The sequence below is a fragment of the Strigops habroptila genome, chromosome 5, assembly GCF_004027225.2.
Source record: "Strigops habroptila isolate Jane chromosome 5, bStrHab1.2.pri, whole genome shotgun sequence".
NCBI classification, from domain to species: Eukaryota; Metazoa; Chordata; class Aves; order Psittaciformes; family Psittacidae; genus Strigops; species Strigops habroptila.
Genome location: NC_044281.2, coordinates 18,526,454 through 18,552,318, shown reverse-complemented (window position 1 = coordinate 18,552,318; position 25,865 = coordinate 18,526,454). Strand labels below are relative to the sequence as shown.

General features: G+C 42.3%; 1 protein-coding gene across 1 annotated transcript in view; it reads right to left on the bottom strand.

The window, feature by feature from the left end:
* Positions 1-25,865, bottom strand: part of CHN1 (chimerin 1) — a 103,098-nt gene that overhangs the window by 5,146 nt on the left and 72,087 nt on the right. Inside the window, exons 9-11 of the mRNA XM_030487135.1 lie at positions 13,300-13,384; positions 1,715-1,888; positions 941-1,018 (exon numbers count right to left, since the gene is read on the bottom strand). Coding sequence (XP_030342995.1) covers positions 941-1,018; positions 1,715-1,888; positions 13,300-13,384 — 337 coding nt within the window. The remainder of the gene's footprint in view (positions 1-940; positions 1,019-1,714; positions 1,889-13,299; positions 13,385-25,865) is intronic.

The following is a 25,865-nucleotide window of genomic DNA, read 5'->3' as shown; positions in this document are numbered from 1 at the left end:
AAATTACTACAAAAAATGCAGTTTATTTTTTAAAAGAAAACCTGCCTGCCTGATCTAGCAATTTCTATCTTGTATTAATGTGTGGAAGTTTAGCTATTTCAGAACACATTGTGTTGCCAAACAGCACATTTTGTCAGCGCTGAATGAGAAATCAGGGGAGTCTGGGAAAAAATGTAAAAGAAAGAAAACCAACTTAGTTGTTCCACAGCCTCCTCATTTTATAGGAAAAACACGTGTTCACCATTTAGCTACAGCGTACTACCTACTCCTGACCACAGTGGACACACATGCAGAACTTGGCTTCTCCAGCACATCCCCACCCTGCTAACGTTGCAGAGGAGGCAGATGTCTGAATAGGTCCAGTCCTCCGGAGAAACAGGACAGAGAGCTTCCAGCATGGATTTTGGCTTCGTCTTCTACTGGGATAGGGGGACTGCAGCTGGAAAGCCTTTAATTTCCCCACTGTCTTTTCTCAGAGAGAAGAGTTTGTTCCCACTGACCTTCTTTTAGACTGTAGTAATTCAAATTTTGTTTGCACTATTGTATTCATCTTATTATTTCGGAGCTTTCATCCAGAAAGACGGATTTAAGTTGCACAGCCCTCTTCAGGCACTTCACCACTTGCCCTCTATCCCTCCCCCACCCCCTTGAGCGTAGCTTTATTTGCAAACTAGGGCAGTAGTTCAGAAAGCTTTGTCCTTTCCTGTGCACATCATTATTGAAGCACAGATACTGATGGAAGGAGAAAAGTAGATTCTGGTAATAAAGGCCAAAAGCAGATATGCTTTTCTGATGGGGAGACTCCCCTTCTGCTAGCACAGCCGCCGGACTCCTTCAGACCACTGATGCAGTGGAGCATGAGACAGACAGAGGCTGTGCAGAAAAAATGGCTATATTTAACACATCAGCACAAAGTTTCTGCATGCAGGAAAGACTGTACCTCTGTCAAATGCCATTTTGACATCTTCGATAAGATCACTAAATCCTGAGACTCTGTACAGTCCTTCGGAATTAAGACCTGCAATGAACATTTTAACAAGATTAAAATTAGTCTCAATTTTCCAGTTCCCTTCCATCCAGTTCTTCCTTTGCCAGGTTCTTCATTTAAGGCAGAAAAAGCAGACGTTTTAAAAGCCTTATCAGAATGAAATCTTGCCCTGGCCTTTTAACCCTGACCCTTGCACTAGCTACCTTGGTACATCAGCACTAAATTATGTTTACGCAAATGATTTCAGAGCTGAAGAAACATGATAAACCAATTACAACCCATTTAAAAATAACTGAGATTAGCATACTTGATGTTCAATCATTATTTCTGAATGAAAACAAAAACTCTAATCCTAGAAAAGGATACTCCATGTGGGCTAAGGGACCCAGCAAGAGGGAGCACATCAATACTAACCGCCTTTGCTTTAGCACATTCACTTAATTTTTCTAATAAAAGTGTTACTGGAAAGATAGGTGCCAATATATAACTATAAAGCAGTAATTGTCCATTAAGCAATTCCTAGCAGCGTCTATAAAAATTATAAATGGGTATGAACCACGAAATAATGCAAAGTATAATATTAGCTGTGCAGGGTAATTGGTAGTCTTAAAATGTCTTGTGCAAACCTGTTTCGAGCAATCATACATTCAGCAGAAACCCAGATGACCCAGATCAATCTAAATGGATTATCAGTAAAGCAACCTAAGTCCATTAACTATGCCTTACCTCTGGATTCAATTTCCCTAATGCACATATCCACTACCATTGGTCTCTTAGTGAAGTGTGCTTTTACTAGCGTTGTGAGGTCACAGCTGTACACTTTCTTGACATGCTTCAGATCTGGCTTGCAGTCATTTGGGACCATCTTGGAACACTGCTTGTGCACATTTAAACCACAATCTGAGAGAAAAATTAAAACATGATTAGGCTGGTGTTTAATGAAAACGTATCCTGAGGTCGATACTGTGGAGTACACACAGCTCTGGCAGGTTCTGACTTGGTCTCACAACTACTACTTCTGTTGAGACCTTTTAACCATCAGGTGCGTGGGATAGGGACAGATCTGAAGACAGACTTTCTACCCCAGACATTTCCTCTGTCCCTAGAAGATCTAACACAAAGTAACAAATTTTTCATATGGGTTTTCAAATCAGGATCTAAGGGTCAGTTATGTTCCCTACCACTATTATACATGCTGCTGACATGATTTAAACTTTCTTTCCAAATTGCTGAGGATTTCCTAACGCTTACAGCTTTAACGTAGTCCTGGACTACGGCACTTAAGACACCTCCTGGGAAGCTGGAGGGAAGGAATGGGTCTTGGAAGGCTACAACCCCTCTGCAGAACATGCTGAAGCCTTTCAGGGACTCTTATGCTCTTGCCAGGTATGGTAGCCCATGCATAGCATTGCTACTGACACGGTCCCTTCCCCAGCTCAGAGGGGGCTTGAAAAACAGACACAGGGGTCACCCAGCTGGTTGGTGGTTTCTCACTACCAAGCAGTTTACAAAGGACTTTGCGAAGTCACAGCAGCTGCAATTCTGATGCCATTTCACAGGGTGTGCCTGAAACAAAGTGTTGGCAGCTCCAAACCAATTCTATTTACTTTAAAAATTACTTAGGAAAAATTTGTTGTGGTTTTTAAAAGCATAAACAAACAACTCCACAGCTTTATTGTAAACATACTAAGAATGAGATTTAGTTTAAGTGAAACTTAACTGACATCAGGCTATAGAAAAATGTTTGTTCTGTCTAGGAAACCACTCAAGGCATAATGCTCAGGGTTTGGGACAGAAAATTTTAGAAGAACACCATCAATTATAGAGCCAAGATGGGAAGAGCAATACAGTCCCCTGTAAGCTAAGCCCTCACTGTGATCAATGCTATCAGGCTGCAGGCCTGTGTAAGGAGCAGCCTCCTCCACTGCCCCCAGTTTCTACTGCCATTTCTCCTGGTTTGCAATGCAGACTCACATGTGCCCTGGAAATAGCAACCAGTGAGAAAGGCAGCACTTTGCAGTTAGGGCATTTACCACACTTTGACATGCACTCAGTATACACTGAGACTCCAGTTCTGCAAGCATTTCTGTTCCTCGCTGCATTGCCACTTGGAGTCCCCTGGATTTCACAGAATTAAGGGCTGTAGGAGATTGAAGGATCAACACCTTGATGAAAACCTGTACTTTCCTCTCCTACTGCAGTACTGAGCTTGTATAGATTCCCTTCATATTCTGTTCCTGCTGATTTTGCCAATACTTGTATTTTCATTAATGCTCTATAGATTATTTGACTTTGTTCTTTCCAAAACAGTAAACCCCAGAATTCATCACTAAATTGAATTTCCACTAAGTCAGCTGCAGTGAGCTGCTAAAAGCACTTTGTTTACTTAGCAGGCTTGTAAAGCAACCAGCTTTGTCACTTAGGATCCTCTGTAAAACATCCAATCTCTGGTTGCAATTAAAGTTCAGCATGTCACCTTCAATCAGTCAAAACTTGCACAAACCCCAATCCAGATGAAATGGGTGATTAAAACTCTCTTTAGCTATTTCTGTGCACGAGTGCCTCCCTTCCTTGTGAGGAGTGGTTAACGTACAAGCCAGGGAGGTGCAAATGCTCCACTTCCCACCTGGCTGTGATTTTGTGTTGTGAACCTCACCTTGGGCAAAGCAAGCAATGCAATACCTGGCTCCCTGCAAACAAGGAGTACCCCTGGGATACATGTCACAGTGCGCCGTGCTGGAGCCCCAGGCAGTGGCAGGCTCAACTGCTGTCCCTCCAAGTGTGGAGAAGTTCAGTTTGGCCACTCAGGTTCCTTCAGAGTGTTTGCTCAGTTGCCTCATTTGTGACAGAGGGGAAAAAGTGGCAGCCAAAGCACTTGCTTTCACCAGAGCACTTACTTGAATCTCATGTTTAATCAAGTGCTCTTGGACCTCAAGCTGCATGGCCACACCAGTTCTTCATGCACAGCCTCCATCCTACCTGGGGTGTGGAAGGAGGAAACTCTGAGCCCAGATCTGTGCCCAGTGCTACATTTTGTCTGAACTTTGAAAAACCAGGTCCCTCTGTGCCTTAAACCAAAATTCATTGGAAATGTGAGCCGAGCCCTCTAGTGACTCAGTGCTTCACCTGTAATGTGGGAAGGAGAAGCTGTTCTTGCCTCCTCTGGGTCTTGTAGAAACAAATTCATTAAATGTTTGTTGAAATGCAGAGGAAAAATCACTCATCTTTGGTGTAAGGTTTGAATACTGTGCTGTTAGTAAGACAGCAGTTTTAACAACAAGAAGCCAAAATACTGAGTAGGTGCTATTAAGCAAGTAACATCCATTCTGCTTTCAGAATGAAGATGAAGTTGTGGAGTAAAAATACTAAGTAGACAAATAATTACAGGCAACGTCTTAACACACACAAGCACGTGCGCGCGCGCACACACACACACACACACAAGGGAAGCAAATTAAGACCACATAGGAAATCTTAACTCTTGATTTCCTTTATTTTGAAACCTTAATTTTGCAGTAATAGTATTTACAAATGCAAATATAATTATTATACATAGAATTCCTAAAATTGCTGTAAGAAGCACCCATTCCAACATGTGTGAAATGCTTTAGTATGTCTGTCAAAAATGGTGTCTATATGACTGGAATGGCAGTGTCTCACGAGGTCTCACGAGCGATTTTGAGAGTGCAAATTAGCGGCTTCACAAGACAGCAATATAGCTCAGAGTTATGTTGCTGGGAATTCAAGGACAATTAAGACTAAAATATACCAAAAAAAAAAAAAAAAAAAGAGAGAGAGAAAGGAAAAACATGCTTCCAAGTGTCTTATTCTTGACTTAAAACAATTATCACATTCACTGAGATAATTCTATCTATAGACAAGAGAGTTTCATTTCATTAAAATATCTCACAGAGATGTTTTCAATGTGACAATGTGAACACCTTGCTCCTGAAAAGAACTGTTATTGCTAATCCCATAGATTCAAACGGGCTTTGAATCTGACCTCATTAACACCAGAATAGTAATTACAAATGCAAAAGTCAACTTTTCTCCTCTCTTGTTTGTTTTTCCTTTGCATTTGATTAGCTTTTATGTACCAGCCCACTGCTTAAGGGCTTACAAACCCTCCTGAGAAACATCTTAAACCTAGAAATATTTCAGATACTTAATACTCAGAAAATGCATGAGCACTACATTCAATATTACTGGGATGTGTGATATCCTTCTAATAAGAAGATTTTTCACATAAGTCTTATGTGAGTGTAGGAGACCACCTTACTTTAGCAATTCTGCACCAATAAATACTTCTAGGAGATTTCAGTGGATTTCCAACAGAAAAATTGTGCTTTTTCCAACAGAGAAGCTGAAACTCACCAATGCCATGCTTCCTACCAGATGGGCTCCTCTCCCCACGTAACAGTACTTCATGAAAGGCAGAACAGGCATGTCTCAGCCACTAGTCTCTGGTTCAGTTGATAACTTGGAATGAAGGATGATACCTTACCAACTCCAACAGGTAAAAAGCACAACGGCAGGAGATGAGGTCAGTTCTCCTCTCCACAGAGCACTGGGAATGTGCCAGCCTTACACTCTAACTATACTCAGCTTACTTGTTAAGACAAGAATTACGCAGCAAATTCCTTTTTTTTATTTTATTTAATAATTTTATTATTAAATAAAAATGTCCTTTGTTCTCATTGCAGATGCTTCATGAAAACTTCAAAATCCATTATTTTAGAATCAACTAGCAAGGAACAAGAAAGCTGAGTCCCGAATCTCTCTGTGTGCTGCTGCATGGTGAAGTCTTCAGACTGCCTGCCTTGTCTGCACATGAGCTTCATGATTTGGCTGGGTTTGTTAAGACCAAGAGGATTCATCCAATTTCAAATTTAGGGTCTACTTACTTTTGGTTATATCAAAGTAAATCCAGAATAGCTGAGTTGGCGTTAGCAGCTTTAGTCCGGATCTAAAGTAATCAGGAGCCTTACCCATTTCTTACAGATGTTCATCAGAGCTTACCTGCTGGCTGGCTATACTAATTGGTGAGGAGCTAAAGAAGAATCCCCCTAAAAGGATTTATCTGCAGATAAATCCTATAATAATACAGGACAGATTTAAAAGATGCAGCCATGAACCCTTGCAGATCAATAGGAAAACTTCTGCAGACTTCAGTTAATCAGAATTTCACCTTTTACAGAGATGATTTCTCAGGACCAGAACTGTAAGTCATGCTTACTATTCCTTTTTACAGTACTATCAAACTGTGGCCACCTTTCAAACATACCAAATGCAACCGGAAAAAAAAAAAAAAAGGGCAGTCATAAATTCGCGAGTTTATAGGAAGTTTGGATGTTTTTTGGGGGGGAAGAGTAGTTTTAGATGACAGGTTTAAAAGTCTGTGATAAGCTGCCCTGATTTTAATAGCATATTGATCTAGGAGTTCAGGTGGGCTGTGACATTACTTCTATGAGAGGTATTAAATTTAAAACCAGCCTGACAATAGTTTCCTGTGATACCTAGAGAAAGGTTTGGTAATGTTTTAGAAACAGCTAGTACTGATGTTAGTCCACTGGGCTGAAAGAACAAATAATGTGTTCATATTAATGCGTGAGCAGAGCCAGAAGATGTATGTGCGTTAGTGCCACCCCATGAGTACACATTATAAATATTTGCAGAGACTAAAATATACTTAGCTGTTGCTTTTTGTTATACTGCTGATTTGACTTTAGTCAGTTTTAGATTTCCTTTGGTTTACGATTTACTGGCTAACATGGCTGCTGATCACACTCCACTGGAACGATACCGTATGCTACACACATCACTCTAATTATATTTTTGAATTACCCAAAGAAAATTTATGCATTTTGTCACTCTGAGGAGCAGCTTTAGGAGCTAAAAGGTAGATTTACATTATCTGCAAAAAGCTCTGGAAGATTCTTCGGAGGTTTATGGGAAGCATAGGAGGGTGGGAAGAATGGAGCTGGGGTGCTTGCACCATGCATTGCCTTAGGCTGGTCCACTGTGGTACCTGCCAGATGGGATAACACCCTCACCTTAGGTAAGCTGACATGTGAAGGCAACAGGTTCTGCACAAGCATAAAGTACGGGCCTTGTTACTTTTGCAAGGGTGAAAAGGTTAGAAAGGAATTTGCTCTCATAAACAAATCATGAGATAGTAGCTTTCCTTTAATAATTTAGTGCTTTTTTCTGTATCATAGGAAACAGTGTTTTCTGTTCCCTCGGATGCAGTGTGTATGAATCCAGCAAACCCAGTGGGCCTATGTGCTGCACTTTGTGCTTCCAAGCAGAAGGCAGCAGGGTGCTATGAAGGTCTGCCACCTTCCTCCTCCTCGGCAGAGTTGTTCCAGCTCAGGTGGCAACACTTGAGCTGCTGCACTGCCTTACATACATGTTATTTGTTAATGTGCAATGCACATCTGGAAGCAACCTTGGTCCCACCTGAGTCTTAAACCACTTTATTAAGCGGCACCATGGCAAAAATTGCTTCTACGCTCCCCCAAACCTGTTATCATCCATACTACTGTATCATGCACTATAGGGTACATTATTATTTAGGAAGGAATTTCAAGAGGGCAAGCTAGTTACTGGGCAACAAAATCACCTAATACTACAGAAAAACCAGGGGTTATGAAATGAAAAAAAGCCCATCAAACAAGCCAATCCCCCCTTATCGCAAAAGAATGCATAGGTCTGTGCCTCCAAGTGCTGGACACGTTTGGCGGCAATGGTTTGATTTTATGCAAGTCTTAAAAGATCAGTTTGTTCAAAAACTTCCCTGGCTTCCTGCCATGACACCTGCCTGCCTCCTCAACAGCTCCCCTGATGGGCCGCTGGCTTGCTCAAGGCTTCCAGGTCTGTGTGGGCTTGGAGATAAAGCCGCTTTAGGACTTACAGTTTCAAGAATATATAGCTCCAGAATAGCTTCCCCATGGGAACGGCTCTCAAGCAAGGCTCTCCTGCCTGATTAGCATTTCAAAATCGTGGAGCTCATTCCTTGCAGGAACACCACCAGATCCTGAGCTGGTGGAACAGCTTGTCAGGCAGCACACATCTCCAGCAGCATCACCACCTGCCTGAGGTCGGCATTGACTGTTCTCCAAGCAGTCCCCTTCCCAAAGCCGTGGCTTTGAGATTTGCTCTTGTTCCCTCTCTGGGCTGTCTGTGCGCTACACAGTCAGGGAAATCAGCAGAATCGGGGTGCACAGAACAGCTTGGATGTGTTTTTAAGGTGCAAGTGTGGGCAGAATGGGATCTTATCATGACTGAGACATGCAAAATACCTTGAGATGGGGCAACACAATGAGCACACCTTGCCTTTCCCTTTGCTGAGTTACACCACAAGAGCATCAGCATTCTTCCAGGCACTAAAAGCGTGAGCACTGTGCCTGCACAACTAGTGCCTGAGGGTGGACAGACTCTTCTGTGGTCTCCTGCATCCTTACTTACCAGTGGAGCAACACAGGGCTGTTGTAAATCCCAACACAAGGGGTTTAATAACAAAGCAAAACAAAATAGCAAAGGAAACAGGGCACTTGTATGTTTTTCAATTACTGGAGAAGGAAACAGATGACATGGGGAAATTAAACACTTCAGCAGTAATTCACAAAACCATCGTGCTCTGAGACTGTAGTTCAACCTTTCTGAAAATGAGCTCCTGGGGCTTACTGCCATCAGGGCTTGGGCTCTGCCCACTGCTTGGGCTCAGCTGGTTGCCCCCACACGGATGGTTCAGCTGCGCATTTATTTCTATCAGCTCTTCAGAGGGTGGTGCTGCCGGATGTTAAAAGGAGCAGCCCAAAACACTATCAAAAGCATCCAGTAAAATGCAGTAAAAAAAAAGAAAAAAAATCTTTCCTTTAAGATAAGCTAATTAATGTTCTTAAACCAGCCTGTTCCAAAAAAATCTTCTGATTAAATCACTTGTTCATTAAGAACGACAAGCAAAAGGGTACAGAAGAAGGAGGAGATTATATAGTAGCTTGAAGAGTTGTGATGGGCTGGATAAGGGGACAGGACATACACAGCAGCTTAACAAGTCTACTAGTCTGCTTGTCTACCAGTCTGCGGGGGTAGTATAACAACAGCATCATTAATGCCATGCTTAAGTCTCTGAGAACACACACAGTTCACCACTAATGCTACTGGGTGTTACGTGTTTGTATCATTCATAAAATGAATTCCCTGGTGCAGAGCTGCAAATTTTCTTTGGATTTGTTATAGTTTATCTCCTGAACACATTCTGGGCAACGGGGTGAGCCGGTGAGCATGGGAGACTCTTACACAGGGGGGAGGTAATTAAGAATACATTTTTGTAAAGTTCATGCATTGGATTTTAAGCTGGGGTAAACCCTTACATCTTCATTAGCTTCTGCTGAGCTTCGGTGTTCACACAAGCTGGTGGCATTATAATTTCAAACACTTCTTTAGTCATCTCTACTTATGGCAAAAGCCTGCAGGAAAGCCTGCTGGAGATGGAGCGTGCTGTCAGAAAAGGCAGATTCCTTGCATAGAGATGAGTCTTCATCTCACAAAAATTTTAAGGACCTTTGGCTAGGATGCAAGAATTGGAAGCATTGGCCCTCCAAGGCAGTAGGGCAGATGCCTTTTAAAAGGATTCACTCTAGGGAAGCAAACCTGTCTTTAAAGAAGTTGATGAAATAAAGATCAAATTTGAGAGAATAACATCTAAGGAAAAAGAAATTATTCCTGTTCTGTTGGATATACCTCCAACAGAACTCAAACTACAGACTAAGTCCATGAATTAACTTCCTAAAGAATCCAAATCCTGCACATCACCCTAAGCCTGAATTTTGGAAGCCTGAATTTTGGAAGAAAAAGTCTTTCCATGTTCAGTGGCCCGCATCAATCCTGAAACCTTTGTAGTCAAGATGACAGCCAATATCTTGCTTCAACCCATAACCACCTCCTCTCATCTTTATGAAATGAAAATACATACTCCTCTTTTTTTGTTTGCCACAAAACCCAAACAAGGATAAGCTAGGGAGAATTCATCTTCCAGGGGTTAATCATACTGACTGTACCTGTCAAGATACAAGATACTGAATGCAGAGATGGACACATTGAGTCATGCTGGACTCCAACAAAGCATGAGTCAAGGCATTCAGTTGCTAAGGCATCCTTGCCGGTTGCTATGGCATGTGTACTGTTATGAACATTTAGCTCTGGTTTATTATTTTTCAAAGGATTGGCTCAGTTTGTGTAACAGAAACTAATCTGTTGACTGTTTCCTCCAGCTCCTCCTCTTTTCTGAAATGGGTGACATTTATCTTTGTTGTCCAGTCTTGGACTGTCCTACACTTATCTTCCTGCATGTTTTTATGCTTCTGCAGAGAAAAGGATTTAAAATGGTTGAGGAGTAGCCCATGCAGTAATCTATTTGTATTTGTTAAACTTATCACTTCACTACAGCAAATAGAGTCCTCTTGAGATGTGCAACTGTTGGCTATAAAAAGCAAATGCTTTAAAAAGTATAAAATTACATATGATCACTGCAGTTTGCCTCATAGGTATTTTCAATAAAATGATTATACAGACCACCAAACAGATTTTGTGGATTTCCCTGGAGTGGCATTGAACCCCATTTGAATGCAAGTATGCTGCCTCCTGCTAAAAGCTGTAATTTTTCTGAAGTACGAACCCACTCTGAGAAGCAAAGGCCTCATGTGGCTCCTTGTTTACTGCGTCTCATTGTTTCCGTATTAAAATGGCTCAGTTTAGAAGCAAAATGATTACTTTAAACCCCCCCCAACACTTCAAGTCCTGTGTAAACTCAGCCAAACTCATGGCACTCAAGCCTGAGCTCTTCCACACTAGTATGTTAACAATGGTTACACAGGTTCTCACTATGTGGCTGTGCACCTCCAACTCACCTTCGCAATGCCTAGATCTGTAGAGTTTCTGGCTTTGATGGTTTGTACAGCCTCAGCTGACGGGAACAGGTAGACACTGCTGAAGGTGAGGCACAGATAAGGCAGACTGGGGACCTGCTGAGCCTACTCCATGGGGCTCTGCCTGGAGTCCCTCTCCTCTACCCAGCTGCTGATTTCCATGAAATTTATGAGAATAAAATCCCCTGGGAAGCTCCTAGTTCTCCACTAGCTATTACCGAGGTTGGTGAGTGGCTAAAAGCTAGCCTTGTGGTGAGGGGAGGACAAGCGAGATGTGTCAGCTGCAACCCCTGCCCTTGGGGAAGCCCAGCTCTCCTGCTCCTCAAGCCCAAGCCAGCCAAGCAGCACACACTGCAGCAACCAGACCTGCCAGGCTGAGGAAGTGCTTCTCGGCAGCCTTGCCACTGCATAGCCCCTCGCCTGCTCCTCCCCACACCCCATCTGACAATGCTGCACATCAGCAGCTCGCCTGGTTGTGCCCAATGACCTTGAGGATGGCCCGAAAAACCTCAGCCTCCCCCTGCCCCAATGCCTGACACTTCAGCAAGCAGTGCAGTCGTACAACACAGCATTTAAAAGTACAAATAAGATCACAGAAATTACTGGAAGCTACCAACAGCGATACGAAAACTTACACAAGATAGAAAGCCCTAATTATAGTTTCTGAACCTATGAAGTCATCTAATACACATATGTTTCTCTGCACTGCAAGGAGGAAAAAGGAGACATGCAGTACTTATTTCCATCCTCATAAGAAGGGAAGAAAACCAGACTTTGGAAGCTTTTGGGAATTCAGAATTTAGAAAAATCTGCATAAAACCAGAAAATCAGTTCTACTTCTGTTAAAAAAAAAAAAGAAAAAAAAAAGGGGGCAGCACAAAACCATAAGCACTTTGGGTTTAATATAAAAGCAGCATTATTTTTCATTCCACAGCGCCATGCAGCATTGCAAGCCTTCATACTCTTCATTGTTTTTGATTTACTGGATCAAAGTTACTTAACATAAATCTGAAAAATACTTGCTATTTCTCCTAAATGCCAGAACTGAAGAATCTACTTCAGGTGAGGAAGGAAGATGGCACACTTACCGGCTAATGTGCCATCAAAAAATAACTACTTTAATCAGAGAACAATTCAAGAACAAAATAAGGCTTCCTCTTTCTCTTCTAGCACTGCACACCCTGTACAAAATCAACAGCAGTAAAAAGCACTAGCAATCTTCATTCGTAAGTGAAGGACATGGCTGCAACCCTAAATACTTAGCAGGGAGAAAATACTTGAAAAAGAAAATGCCATTTTAGCATAATAATTTCTTAAAATGGAGCTGCACTTTCTAATACGGAGTCTATCGATAACAACAGAATATTACATTCAAATAATTACAGGAGAAGGATTTTAAAATATTTCAATCTTATTTGGCTATAAGTTATTTTAAGTTTTACATTATTTTGCAGTTCTGTGACAAACAGCCTTCTTGTTTGCTTGAGACAAGACTTCAGAAAGCTTTAGTCAGAGCAGATTTTCTTAAATTAGCTTGAAAATTCAGTTTCCAGGGCAACACATGCAGCTCTTCATACATCAACATTTCTTTGCACCATTTTTATAAATGTGGTTGCTTGCTAGAATGTCATAAAATACTTTTTAAATACAGCAAACTATTTTGATCACTTTGATCCTTTAACTTTTTTTTTTTTTTGCCTTTGAAAAAAGCTGACTGTCCTTTCTTTTCAGAAGAATCGTATCAATAAAACTGACAAATTGTTTTACTTCAGAGAGGCTTTATCCCAGAAATGCCTGCAGTGACACCCATGCGTGTAATACATTTCTACCGGCACCTGAATATTTATGTAACGTTTCAGTACGCATCCCTTATTCATCATCCCATTTCTTTCTTTCTTTTCAGTCTGCAAGTAGGAGACATGACTTAGGGTCTGTGGCATGCTGGGGGTCTGCTGGCTTATACATAAAATTAACCTGAGAGCCTCTTTCACAACAGCAAGGTGAAACTTGCTGATGCCCACCTTGCACCCCAAGATCCTCAGTGAGTTTCTCACATCTGCCACAGACATGTACCACATACAAGTGGTATAAAAGAAATAAAGCTCACAATGCATCTGCCTATTTCTCCTCCATTCTAAAAGGAGGAAAAAAACCAAATCCCTTACTGATGATTATCATTTCCCCTCCACGAGCACTCGAGAGGTGCTCTGCGTCACTGCAGTGATGTTACCAAAACAGGCACCTGAAACCACCAGCAAGAGAGCAGACAGGCTTCCTTTGATTTTTGACCCTTGGCATGCAGTGTTACGATGGAGCAGGCAGCATATTAAATAGTTACAACATTAGGACTGTCTTAGAAAAAGAAGACTGAATGACTGTTACCTGCACATTTTACTCCCTGAGCAATGAGGCCCCACATGAAGTTGGCACAGTATTCACACCAGTGTGGGCCTCTGAACGTGTGCACCTGGAAGACAGTAGCAGAAAGGAAAATTATAGAAAATCGCCAAACTATTTGACAGACATCAATGTCAATGTGTCTGAACAAGGCAGAATTCCTCTTCTTTGAAGGCACCACATGCAGTCACTGGAAGCTTCCCTTTATCACTGCAGGAAAGGAAGAAAGAAATGTAAGAAAGATATAACTGCCAAGACTTGCAGACATATGGGGAATGGGTCTTCTCCATTCCAAAGCATCCAGAGCAGCAGAACCAGGTCTGCTCCCAGACCATGTGGGATGGAGGAGCAATGGTAAGTCACAGCCCTTCTCCTGCCTCTCAGCATCCCTCCGTCTGGGCAGGGTTTTAGCCATGAGGCGAGGCTTCTGCAGCAACCATGCAGGAGTTCCATCTCTCGATTTGAAATGTCTTCTGCTTTGCCCTCTCCTCCCTTCCATAAGGTGCTGTGTGAAATGCATAGGGGGCTGCAAGATTTCGCCTTGGGTGGAGGGAGTCCTGCCAGGCAGAAATACCACTGCTGCACAGGAATACTGCAAACATACTTAGGATTTTCCAGTTTAGAATAACTCTAGAAGGAAATTAATACTCTTCAGACTAACGCTACAGACTGAAAATCCAAATGAATGTAGTAAATGAAGAAAAGAATACACTAAACCAGGAAAAAATTCAAAACTAAAGAAGAAAAAAAACCTCAATGCTTTTTTCAAGCCCAGCTCACACGGTTGTTACAATTCCTGCAGCCACCATTAGCTGTTTCTGATTTTATTCTGATAGAGTTCCTGCTGTAGGAAACCACAGGATTCTTTACAGAGAAAATCATTACTTCCTTAGCCAGCGTAAAAGGCTTCAAGCCTCTATTTAGAATGGACAGGCTGACACAAAAAATCAGTAACCAGTGATCATGAAGAAAGGAAATTTGCAGTGAGATGTAGTAAAAATGCTTCAGGCTTAAGTCACTCGGTTCTCCCGAGTTACTGAGCGCGTATCAGAGCAGGCAGTAACCTCACGCACGTGCACTGCCTGGTCGGATGAGTATGGAGCTGAAGAGAGAAGGAGCTGGTGGAAACATGAGTGCCTGACATCCACAGAGAGCTCTGCTTATAAGCAGCAAAATGCAAAGTGGCCTGGCCGAGGAAGAGAGCATCCCCTGATTTAAGTAGCAGTTGGATCCTGGCTGAGACTTACCTCGAAGAAGTGACAACCCAGAGCAGCACCCAGCAACTCAGACCACATTTCAGTTTTGGCTACAGGAAGAAGGTCTGCAGCCTCCTGGGCATTCACTGCTCATGAAGCAGCAGCAGAGTATGTCTGGAAAGTTACTCTTGAATTCACCAGTAATACACATGTGTGGCTCTGCTGAGCAAGGCTTATATTCGCCTCCAGCACTGTGCTGCTGAGCATCCCTGGTGCTAAGCGTCCTGTTCTCCCCATGCTGCACTGGCTGCCTGCCCCCCGCCGTGCGAGCTGCCGTCTGCACCCATTTCTGAAGCTGTGACGTGCTCCACGAGCCCCTTCTCCCTCCAGCTGACTTCTACAGAGCAAACGATGACAAGACTGTCAGCAGCTGTAAGCTCCACGTTCTCTCTTCCTCTCACCACAAAGAGATTTTTCACACCTTTTTCTCTGTTACCCACCTGCGCTACCCACATCCTCTCGGCTTTCTCCCTCAGCCTTGTGGTTTTCTCCCAGGTCTTTGGCAGTGTTCTCTTCCCAGAATAAGCACATTCTAATACCCTCAAGCAAAACACTGTGTTTTAATGCCTGCAGGACTAACAGAACTTTTTCAGGGAAAAAAAAAAGGCTTCCTTTCAATCACCATCTTTTTTGTTTCTGGTCAGAGGAACATTCCCCACAAAAAGCATGCATTTAAAATAGTTCTCAAAATTCCTCCCAAGGAAAAATGAAAGAAAAAAATGACAGTTCAAAAGTTTGAGCAATAAACAGTATTTTTTCAGTTTTATGAGAGGTTGTTTTTTGTGGGGTTTCTTTTTAGTATTTCTGATTGTAAAGGAGGGAGGGGTTTCCTTGTTCCTTGAAATGCTGACATTTTAACTTGTTTCTTTAGGCAGAACAAGAACAAATTCTGACACATTAACATTCTTGCCAAATAAAACCCGATACCATCCTGTGCCTCTTGGTTTGCTGATTTCAATTCATCAAATTCACCTAACATACCATTTGCTGAAGCATTTCTAATGCTTTCCCTGGGTGCTGGGGTGAGGGGAAAGAAGTGCCAGCCATAAGGGGAGATCGTGAGGGGAGAGGAGGGGCGGCCATGAGGGTAGATTGTGAGGAGAGAAGAGGGGTGGCCATGACAGGTGAGGGGCTGTTGTGAGGGGAGAAGAGGAGAGGCCATGAGGGTAGATCATGAGGGGAAAGAAGGGCTGGCCATGGGATGTGAGGGGGTCACCATGAGGGGTGAGGGGCAGTCATGAGGGGAGAGCAGGGGCAAGCATGGGGTGTAAGGGGTGGCCACACCTATACAGTGTGGGGCCACTATGAGGAGCAGATGAGAGGTGGCTGTGAGTGGAGATCATGAGGGGCAGCCATAACGGGAGATCTTGAGCGGAGATCATTTTGCTCTTAGTGACACGGTTTAATGGTGGGCTTGGCAGTCCTGGGGTTACAGTTGGGCTCAACGATCTTAAAGGTCTTTTCCAACCTAGTTGATTCTGTGATTCTGTGATCTTCAGCGCTGATACTCACCAAACCTCAGGCGCTTACTTTTGAACTGTTGTTTTAGTGGTGAAGATCTCCCCTTCTTGGCGTCTTGCTCCACATCGTGGTCTGTATGTTTCCACCTCTTCCTGACTCTCTCTAGCAGGACAGTCTTCTCTGCAGGGTCAACCACATCCCAAATCTGCCACTCCAGCCTTTTGCCTCCCTTCATTTTTATTTTACTATTAAGATTTTTTTTTTTTACTGAGCTCAGTAAAAAATCTTTATCTTTGCTCACAGCTCACCCCTCAGTGAAGTTTACATGATTCATCATCAGCTTAAAAATGACATGGACAAAACAGAATTTCCTCTTCCCTATCAACACTGTATGTATTTGTCACCCTTCAGAAGACCAAGGTTGGCTTTGCCCTTCCAGATCACTTTCTCACCATCATTAGCACTGATCTCTCATCCCATGCATCCAAGCTTCATCCAAACATTGAAATGCCTTTCCATATAATCAGTTAAGAAATTAACTTATCTGTTAGAAGACTTATCCAGAGCCTGCTCAGCTTTACACTGCCCCATCCAAATCACTCTTTCTTATCCATTACTGTGATTGCAAACTCAAAACAGATTAAAAGGTGAGGGTAGGTTTTTTTATGTTCCACAATGTTCTACCTTGCTTTGTCCTTTATCTGACATGCAACAGGGAGGTTCTCTGGCAATATTAATTAGGACGCCCAAAGGCCATAATGTGCTTCCATCCCTGCTGTACACAGCCCTGCAGGATCAGCTCTGAAGCCTCTTTTGCGGTTTCTAAGTGGTGCTGTCTTTTCCCAGAGCTCAGCAGTGCTGCAGTGTTCTTCCCACTACCATGGTGCAGAACTGGACATCTGACCGTGCGCTGGTCTGAACACACACCATCTCTGGAAATTAAATCACACACAGTAAGTGGTGCCAGAAAATAGAAAACAATTGGTCTTCTGAGGTCAGAACAACCTCTAATCCTGTTTCATCCTGCAGAGTAGGGCCTGGCAGCATGCTAAGAAGAAACACGTTTGCATCCCTTTGCTAGTTCAAGAGCCAGCACCTGCAAACAATACTGAATTTATTACATGACACTGTTTAATATAGCATTCTGATTTTTATATTTAATTCCCCATTCTAGAAACCTGCCAAGCGACTTGCTTGTTTTCAAAACTAAAACATGCTTTCCAGAAAAACTTCCAAAAACACACCCAGCAGAGTCCCAGAGATCCTGACTTACATTATGAGGGGTTTCTCTCCCTTTATAAAAAGAGCATCTGCCATATGCAGATTTTACTGACTTATAAAATGTGAGAGAGCAGGATTGCCAACTGTGGGTTTGTATCTCCCTACCCTTCCATTCTCACTCCCGCCCCAAAAATCTTTTTCTCTCCCTCTCCATAAGGCTTCAACTGTGAGTGATTTTTTAAGAATGTGGAAAATGGGTGAGCAGGAGAGCAAGATAAATTGGTTTTAATCTGAATTTGTAAAGTTCCAGGAGAAATACTCAATTTGAAAGAAAAATCTAGATAATTCTAAAGGAAAATACCTGCTTCAAAACTAGATAAAAATCCTATTACTATGCTGTCCTGCAAGTCTGAGGTAAGACGAGAACTTCACATTGGGCTTATACCTAAGCATTTCTATTTTGAACTCTACTGCAACATCAGTAAGGTATAATAAACATTTAACTACTATGATCTTACGTAGGAGGACAGTTTTTTGCTTAGGCTTGAAAGACATTCTCTTATACACAGGGAAAAATAGCTTAACTCCTGTGATTAATAACTGTAAGTGTTCTAGAATTTTAATTTGTTTATTTTGCATTTAATTAACATTTCTTAGAAAAAGAGAGAAAGTTTTAGGAGAACCAAAGAAAAAACAATCCACTGGCTCTGATAACAGATTATAGCACAAGGAGTGAACTCCTCAAGCAGATCTCTCAGCATTATTTCTCAGACTCTATAAAGGTCACTGTTGAAGTTAGTTACCCATGTATCTCATAACTCCACTTATTTTTTACACTTTTGGGTTTTCCTAGGCAGTTGTTCAGCCAGCTCTGATTGCTATCTGAAAACCAAGAATGAGGCAGCAGATAATTAGTATTTGTAACTGGGAGGCTTACATTCTATCACTTGTCAAGGCAGGGAGGAAGAGAATGAGGAAATATCAGCAAAGTGCTGTGCAAACGTGATATGAGAGAACACGATGGATTGGCAGAGCATTTGCAAAGCCACTGCTGGGAAGAAAGCAGGGCTGGATCTGCCAAACGATGGTTATGCAAGATCAACATAGAACACTATATAAAAAAGCCTTCCTTTGTTGAGAGGCTGCTGCCATGGTCTCTCTCAACGCCTGCTCTATCAGGACCCTGCTCCATACACAGCTTCTCTTCCACAGCCCTACACGCTGAACTCCTGGATAATAGGTTTTGGAAAATCCAGGCATTACCACCTATGATGGGATGAAATACACCAACTTAAAAATGGATGGGAAAAAACACTGCTGATCTACCCTCTCTAGGTAAAAGCCTTGTTGGTGCTCAGAGAGGAGACCAAACTGACCAGGGACTGAATAAACGGCACAGCCCCAGCACTTGTACTGCATGATGCTTCAAAGGTGCAGTCCTGCTGGCAATACTGTCTTTCAAACAAATTCCCAAGGATGACGGGACACTGCTGATGAAGGCTGTCAGCTCAGTGGTCCTAGCTGATTTGCAATTGCATCAGCTGAATCCTGCCTGTTAGGACACTAGTCTGGATACGGGAGACGTCGTAAGTCTCAATTAAAATGATGAACTCAGCCTGTATTATTAATGTCTGTCTTCCCTGTCACAGTTGATTTTATCAGACATTGAGCGTACCCATGCTGGCACCCAATAGGCATGTCCTTTTCAGCCATCCTTGGTCTAGGCAGACAGCGCCTGGATGTGGAAGGTACGAGAGTCAATCAACTCAACTACCATTTTGAGCAATGCTTCAATTTAATCCTTGGATATAATACGATGATTACATAGTGCCTCTAAAACAAGGGTCTCAAGCACTCCCAATATTCCAGCACATGATATTCCTTCTGTGAGGCAAATATTGCTGCTGATGACTAATCTGAGAATCAAAGACACTGCCATGACAACCCACACAGCAGAGCCCTATCTGCAAGATAATTGCTTTCACGCGAAGGTGTAACAGAAATGAAAGTAACTGAGACCATTGGAAAATACCTTCTCCAAAACTAGAGCTGACTTGGCCTAGACCAGCTGGGATGTTGGCCCTGGGGAGCCAGCCTTGGACCACCCCAAAGACTTATTCTAGCAGCTCGTGAGAGGAGAGATGCTGGCTGAACGGTCCTTGTTCAGAGCACAGAGTATAAATAGCATCGTTATCGCCAGTGGGTATGCTGGCATGAATGATGAGCAGGCAAACCTTCCTACAGGTCCTCACCCACTTGGAGCCAGAAGCACTGTCATGTCTTGTTTACTTTCTGGTTTGCACTGATCATGTCAGCAGAGATGGGAACAACTGGAAATTGCGGTTAGGTCATGCTCTATGAGAGCCAAATCAAAACCGTGGAGAATAGCAGGTTGTGGGCTTTTTTTTTTTTTTTGCTTGTAAATTGAATAAAATAGCCATCTTTCCTTCAGGATGGAATAGCAGATTTTCTTTAAATTAATATCTGGAACATTGTCCATTTTATACCAGGCCCAAGTTACTTGATACCTGTGTCTATATAAAAAATTATGAAACTAGAGATGAAAATTGAACAAAACCCTTAGAATTAAAATTCTCTATATATAGACACCATATATGCTACAAGTAATGATGTAAATATATGTAATTATGTAAATAGAATATAAAACCCTAAGAGGTTCCTAAAGAAATGCTTTTGCAATGATGCTAAGGCTACTTTGGAGGAAGAGCTGTTGATGATGAGAGACCAAAATGCGTGCTACATGCTTCTTGAAGCAAAGTCCCAGTCCTCCCCAGCAGAGCACTTCCTAGCTTCACCACAGAAATGAGCTGGCCTGTTCTTAGGGCAGTGCACATGGAAGGCTCACAGGATCCACATCTGGGGACTAATAAAACTGCTGGTGTGGTGAGAAGGAATTACAGCTTAAATAAATTAAGGATTTAGAAAAAATGCCTTTACTTTTTTTTAACAGAGGCAAAGCTTGAATTCAGGGACCAGCACTAAGAAACCAGAAATGGTTAAATAATATCGTGCTATTTGAAATCTGCTTTGGAAAAGCCCTGTCTTTTAGGGAAACAAAAGTTAAAAGATAAAAGTAACATTAAATAAATTCCTTAGGGGACTAATATCCACCAATGCCTAAGAGCTTCTCTGGCTTGAACTGTCTTATAATACGCTATGAGTTTCAGAAGCCACAACAGAAGAGCTGATGAAGTTCTTCTCAGAAGTTTTGCTCCAGTTTTGTTCTCCAGATATTTTCCCTACCTTTGAACTCTTTTTCCCCTCAAGTACTAGGAATCCAACAGAAACATCAAATTTCCCAAGGTTTTCTTATCTGTGACAATGTGCACTCTCCCCAGGGACTGTGCTAGAGGCACCCAGCTCTCTTTCTGATTATTCATTGGAGTGCAGTGACTCACTTCTCACGTAAAGATGTTTGAAAATATGTTCAGTGCCAGGCCCATACCTTACAAAAAAAGCCACCATCCTCTTTTCAGCGGAGCTAGACCAATCTACCTCAAATCGGCATTTACCCCAGTTTGCAGAAGATCAGAAATAGAAACGAGTTCATGTTAGAAGTCACAGAAAAACGGGTCTGCCTAATATAGAAGGAGTTTGTTATAGTTTCTGGACTTTTTGCAGCATTTATTCTGCACTTTTCGTCTTCCCGTTTCCCAGTGTTCAGGTGCAGCTTTGCTTAGCTGCTCTTGTTAGAATACTAAGTCTTGTCATGGAAGCAATTTGCTATGATTTTTCATACTAGCAAAGCACCTAGCACAGATGCAATTATACTAGTAAAATCAGGGCCAGGTTAGTCTCTCCATTAATGTGATGCATGAGTCGGTCTACGCTGACACCACCTTTCCAGTAGAGACTGCTCCTCACTGGAGCCTTCCCTTTTTGTGCACATTTAAGGCTATATTTTACTCCCATTTACCTCTGGAAGAGCATTTTGTCTCTGCTCTGAAGCTCCCTATTTGGCCTTTCAAGTGGGTCACCCTCAAAGAGAAAGCCAGGATGTTGCTTTAGTCGAGGAGGGAGGTGAAGAATCTCAGCAAACAAAAGTCATCTGCATCTCTGCTGTCTTGGCTTAAGCAACCATGGAAAAACCTCTCTCCTCTCTGGAAGAAGTGTTGGCTTGAAGGAGAATTATGTTCTGAATGTCCACCAATTCACCAAGCAGCTTTGCAACTGTTATTCATCACAGCTAACTAACTGTGCCGTCTCAGGCATTAGTAAGATAGTGACTAAGAAACAGCATGACAGTACCAAATACTGCACAGAAAGATAGGAAAAAATAGCCTTCTGGAGACGTATCTATTCTGTGAAAAGCAAGAGAGAAATGAGACAATATTCTAGGGGAAAATGATGCATGGAAACACAGATTTCAGTCCAGCTCTGACAGGCACAAACACCTTCTTGCTTCAGTGAAGCAAGCCCTAATCTAGTCAGAAGAATGGTTTTATGCCTTAGACTATCAGCATTCACGAAACACCTGCAGGGTGCTCTGCCAGCTCAAGTCATCAGGAGCCAGAGGTGTCTGAAGGAATACCTATAGCCAGCCAAGGCAGCTAAAAATTCTCCATGGCCCGTGAGTCACAAGAGCTGGAGGGGAGTGAAGACCTTTAAGGTGTTTTGTCCAGGTTTATTCTAAATTTGCCAAGTGATGGGGAGGTTACTGCACAGACTATCAACTTTCACTACCCAGGCAATTTCCTGTGATTTCTTGCGGTTAATCTCAATTTAATGGCAGGCAAAGGAGCGAGGTCAGTGCCCAAGACCAAAACACAGCACCAGGTGGGGAGGTGGTGCAGATGTCCCGTGTCAGTGAGGGAGGGACTCAGGGCAGAAGGTGCATTAGGTGGATCCTTCCTTTTTTAAACAGCAGTAGACTCTGGGATGTAGCAGGGAGCTGAAGAGAGGGAAAGTCCAGAGGACTGAGCATGGGGAATCCTGCGTGTTCAGTACCCTAATAAATACTGCATTGCTGAAGAGAAAAGATGAGATAACCTTAAATGCAACTCTGATTCCCCTGCCATGTACGTCCTTTGGCCTAAAGCCTACCTCACACATCCCAACCTAGAGCTCCTCTCGATAACCTGTCCTCCTCTCAATAACCAACACGGACTGTTTCATTCCTATGGCATCTTGCCACAAGCTCCTTCTCCCCTCAAATTTGATGCTTCTGCTGTTGCCTGAAGCTCCTCCTTCCCCTGCCTGCCCAGGAGGCACCCAGCTGCTTCCTCCCCTTAAAGTTATTGAACGGATCAGATAGCAGCTGGGTAAGAAATTCTATTTTAATTTACAAGCTATCACAGTTGCTGCATTTTGGGGACAAGATAAGCAAATATGAGATCTACAAGAGACAGAAAAAAGCATTCTTATTGGTAGGGTCCAGCTGCAGAGTAAATTTACGGGAATGATGAGGTGTAAATCTACTCTGTCCACTTCAATGAAATGTCACAGAACTTGACGCTATGATAAAGTTTCTTTTTGCAAGAAAATAACACCACTGGCTTCAGCTATGCTCCTTGTCAGCACTTCATGAGCACTCCACAGATCTTGCAGAGCTTCCAAATAGAAGATGTTGCTGCTCACCCACACTGGGTGGATGAACAAACTTGATATTCATCACACACACGTGTCCATAGAGATACATGTGTACCAGAGTGTGTGGGTAGATTTATCCCCTGTAATGGGTAAGAAACTGAAAGAGAGGAAACGTCTTTCCATGAAAGAAAGTGGGGATGAAATTTTGAAGATGGTGAAGTGACTGTCCTGATGTGGTCTGATGATTCCTTTTACAAGAGATCATGTGCTGGGTTTCAGAAAAGCAGAGTATGCAGAGGGCAAGGAAAAGAAATCAAATATGCAAACAGACAGATCCAATCAAGTCACACAGTCCTAGCTCACCTTCAAATCCCATTATTTAATTAGAGCTAAGTAAAATGCTGTGTCAAACAATGTAGATGTCTTATAGCTGATATATTTGAATAGAAAATTAATTTTTTATATTAGACTTAGAGAGAATATATAAATAATTGAAAAATTTTTATAAATTAAAAAAGCCCAAATATGCATTAAAAACTTTTTTTTTTTTTTTTTTAATAACTAGCTCTCATCCTGAGGAACAGAGATTAAAAACTCAGTCAGATCTGACATTTGTAAATCATCGTCCCTTTCTTTACTTATGGAGATTGATTTAAGACCATTCAGCCACTCTGTATTTGCATTTGAGATGTGCTCATGAGAGTCCAGACCTCCCCAGTCAGGAAAATACCACGGAGCTGGAGATCATTACTGGCCAGCGCTGCCCGCAAAGCTCTCTGTCACCCTGACAGGAGACAACTCACATTCCAGCAGATTTAAGTAAGATTAAAACCTTTCAAACTCCCACCCATTTCAACACTCCTAGAACTGTCTTTATATTCTTCTTCCAAACAACCCTCAGAGCAAAACATAGATTAACAGATTTATTCAGGAGACCTCTTGACAATTTAAGAGTTAAAAGCAGCTTTCGTGTTCATCCCTTCCCTAGGCATCTGCACTCCTTTGAGGACCATCACTGCACTGCTCCTCTGCCACCCTGCTCCTCTACCTGATCTCTACCTTCCTCTGTTGCTGGAGGCGACAAAGCCTGAGGACTCAAACTCCACCTGCGTCCCCCCCTACCCACTCCAGAGGGACAGGAGGTGCAGGGGGAGAACTGAGGTCTCCTAACCTGTGGCCAAGCCTCTTGGATATTTGCTAAGCCCAGCCCACCTCCAGAGCTGCTGCTGCTGTCATCTTCCCTTCTCCAAGACCACAGTGCTAGTTGTTGTGCATTAATGATTCTCCACTTCTCCTCCCTCTGCTGGGATGTTACAGCATTTCCAGTATAAAAAGAATTCTGTGACTAGTGATGTGATTGATCGATCGAAGTATCAGCTGGGAAATGGTTAGGGTCCCTGTCTGTTGCCTCATGCTTGTATAATGAAGAGAAGATTTAGCTGCAGAGGTACAAAGCGGCGTGCGTCCTCCTTTTTGCTGGTGGAGCCTCTGGGGACAGCAGTCACTGTCAGTTAGCTGAACTACACGAATTTATTTCATTTCTGGGCTGCATTTTCTTGTTTTGTTTCAAAAGTGTAGGGTCAAGACTCTGGGCCTGACATCTCCTTCCTTCCCACATTGGTGGCACATTCACTGCTTGGCAGGCAACCTAGCAGACTTCTGCAGGCATTTTAAATGATGACATCTATACATGTGAGAAGAAAAATTTGACAGATGCAAGGAATGATAAAGGAGAGAAGCACATGAACTAAAGATGGCCATTCATTTCAGATCCATACTGCAATAATTATGAAGGTTTTCTGGTTATTTTTTTACAAATGGGCCACTGGCCACATTTAGAACACCAGCAGCATTCCTTCAGCGGACAGGCTGGTTGCTGCATATCCTTTAAGGAGTTAGGGGTTCATTCCCTTCTACTTCTTTTTTACAGTAAAAATTACCTGTGCTAGGTGACTTCATTTCACAAAGAGTTACTTCTCAAGGTGTCTTTTCCTGGCAACTGTATGTATAAAAGGACTACAGTACAACTATTATAAGGAAAACAATGTGTGTGGAAAGTTTGTGCTGTAGCTATGACCTTGGATCAGACACGCAGTTTGTTTTTGAAAAAAGACTGGAAACCTCACAGCTTCCAAACTTTCCAAATTCAGTTTCTGGAAGAAAAAACAAATAAACCCAAACAAATGACTATCAGGTTATCGGATCATTTTCAAAACAGATGTGTTTCAGACTGTTAAGGGAATGCAACTATAGAATACAGATGTGCACAAAATTAAATACGTATTATCCTATATACGCGCTATACATGGAAAATCGCTATTTGCTGCCATCTGCAAGAATTATCTTCAAAGTCTAAGGAACAAATGAAATTCGCAAGACATTTCAGATCTCCAGGACACCTCAGGAGACTGTGAAAAAAATGCTCTGCATTTAACCAACAGCCAGCAGGGTTATTTTATGCCAAGCGTTCATATTAAACACTTTTTAATATAACATTTTGTACACGGTTTTCAAATTCGTGCTTTTCGGAAGAACAAGTCAACCATCAAAACATCCTGATCATATAAAGTTTCCAATTTTAGTGATTATGTGAACTCATAAGTGAGACGGTGGTTTAAATAAAATCTTATGGCTGATAGGTAAATATACATGTGTGCACACGTGTACATTCACACATGCACATGCGTGTGATGGAAACAAAAACGGAAAATAAAAGACAATTAATAGACACCCAGAGAGATTGCAGATTAACAGTTAATAATTAGCAGTTGCCCCAAAGAGGTGGTAGATGCAGCATCCCCAGAGACATTCAAGGCCCGACTGGAAGTGGTTCTTGGCAAGATGATGTAGTTGAAGATGTCCCTGCTCATTGCAGGGGATTGGACTAGATGACCTTTGAAGGTCCCTTCCAACCCAAAATGCCCTGTAATTCTATGATTCTATGCTTATATCATCAGATGCCTGTATTATACTAATGATTTTCCCTTCTCCTAAAATAAATTAAAAACAGCTACACGGAGGAAAAAAACTCCACACATTAAAGATAGAATCTAGACTTTAGGT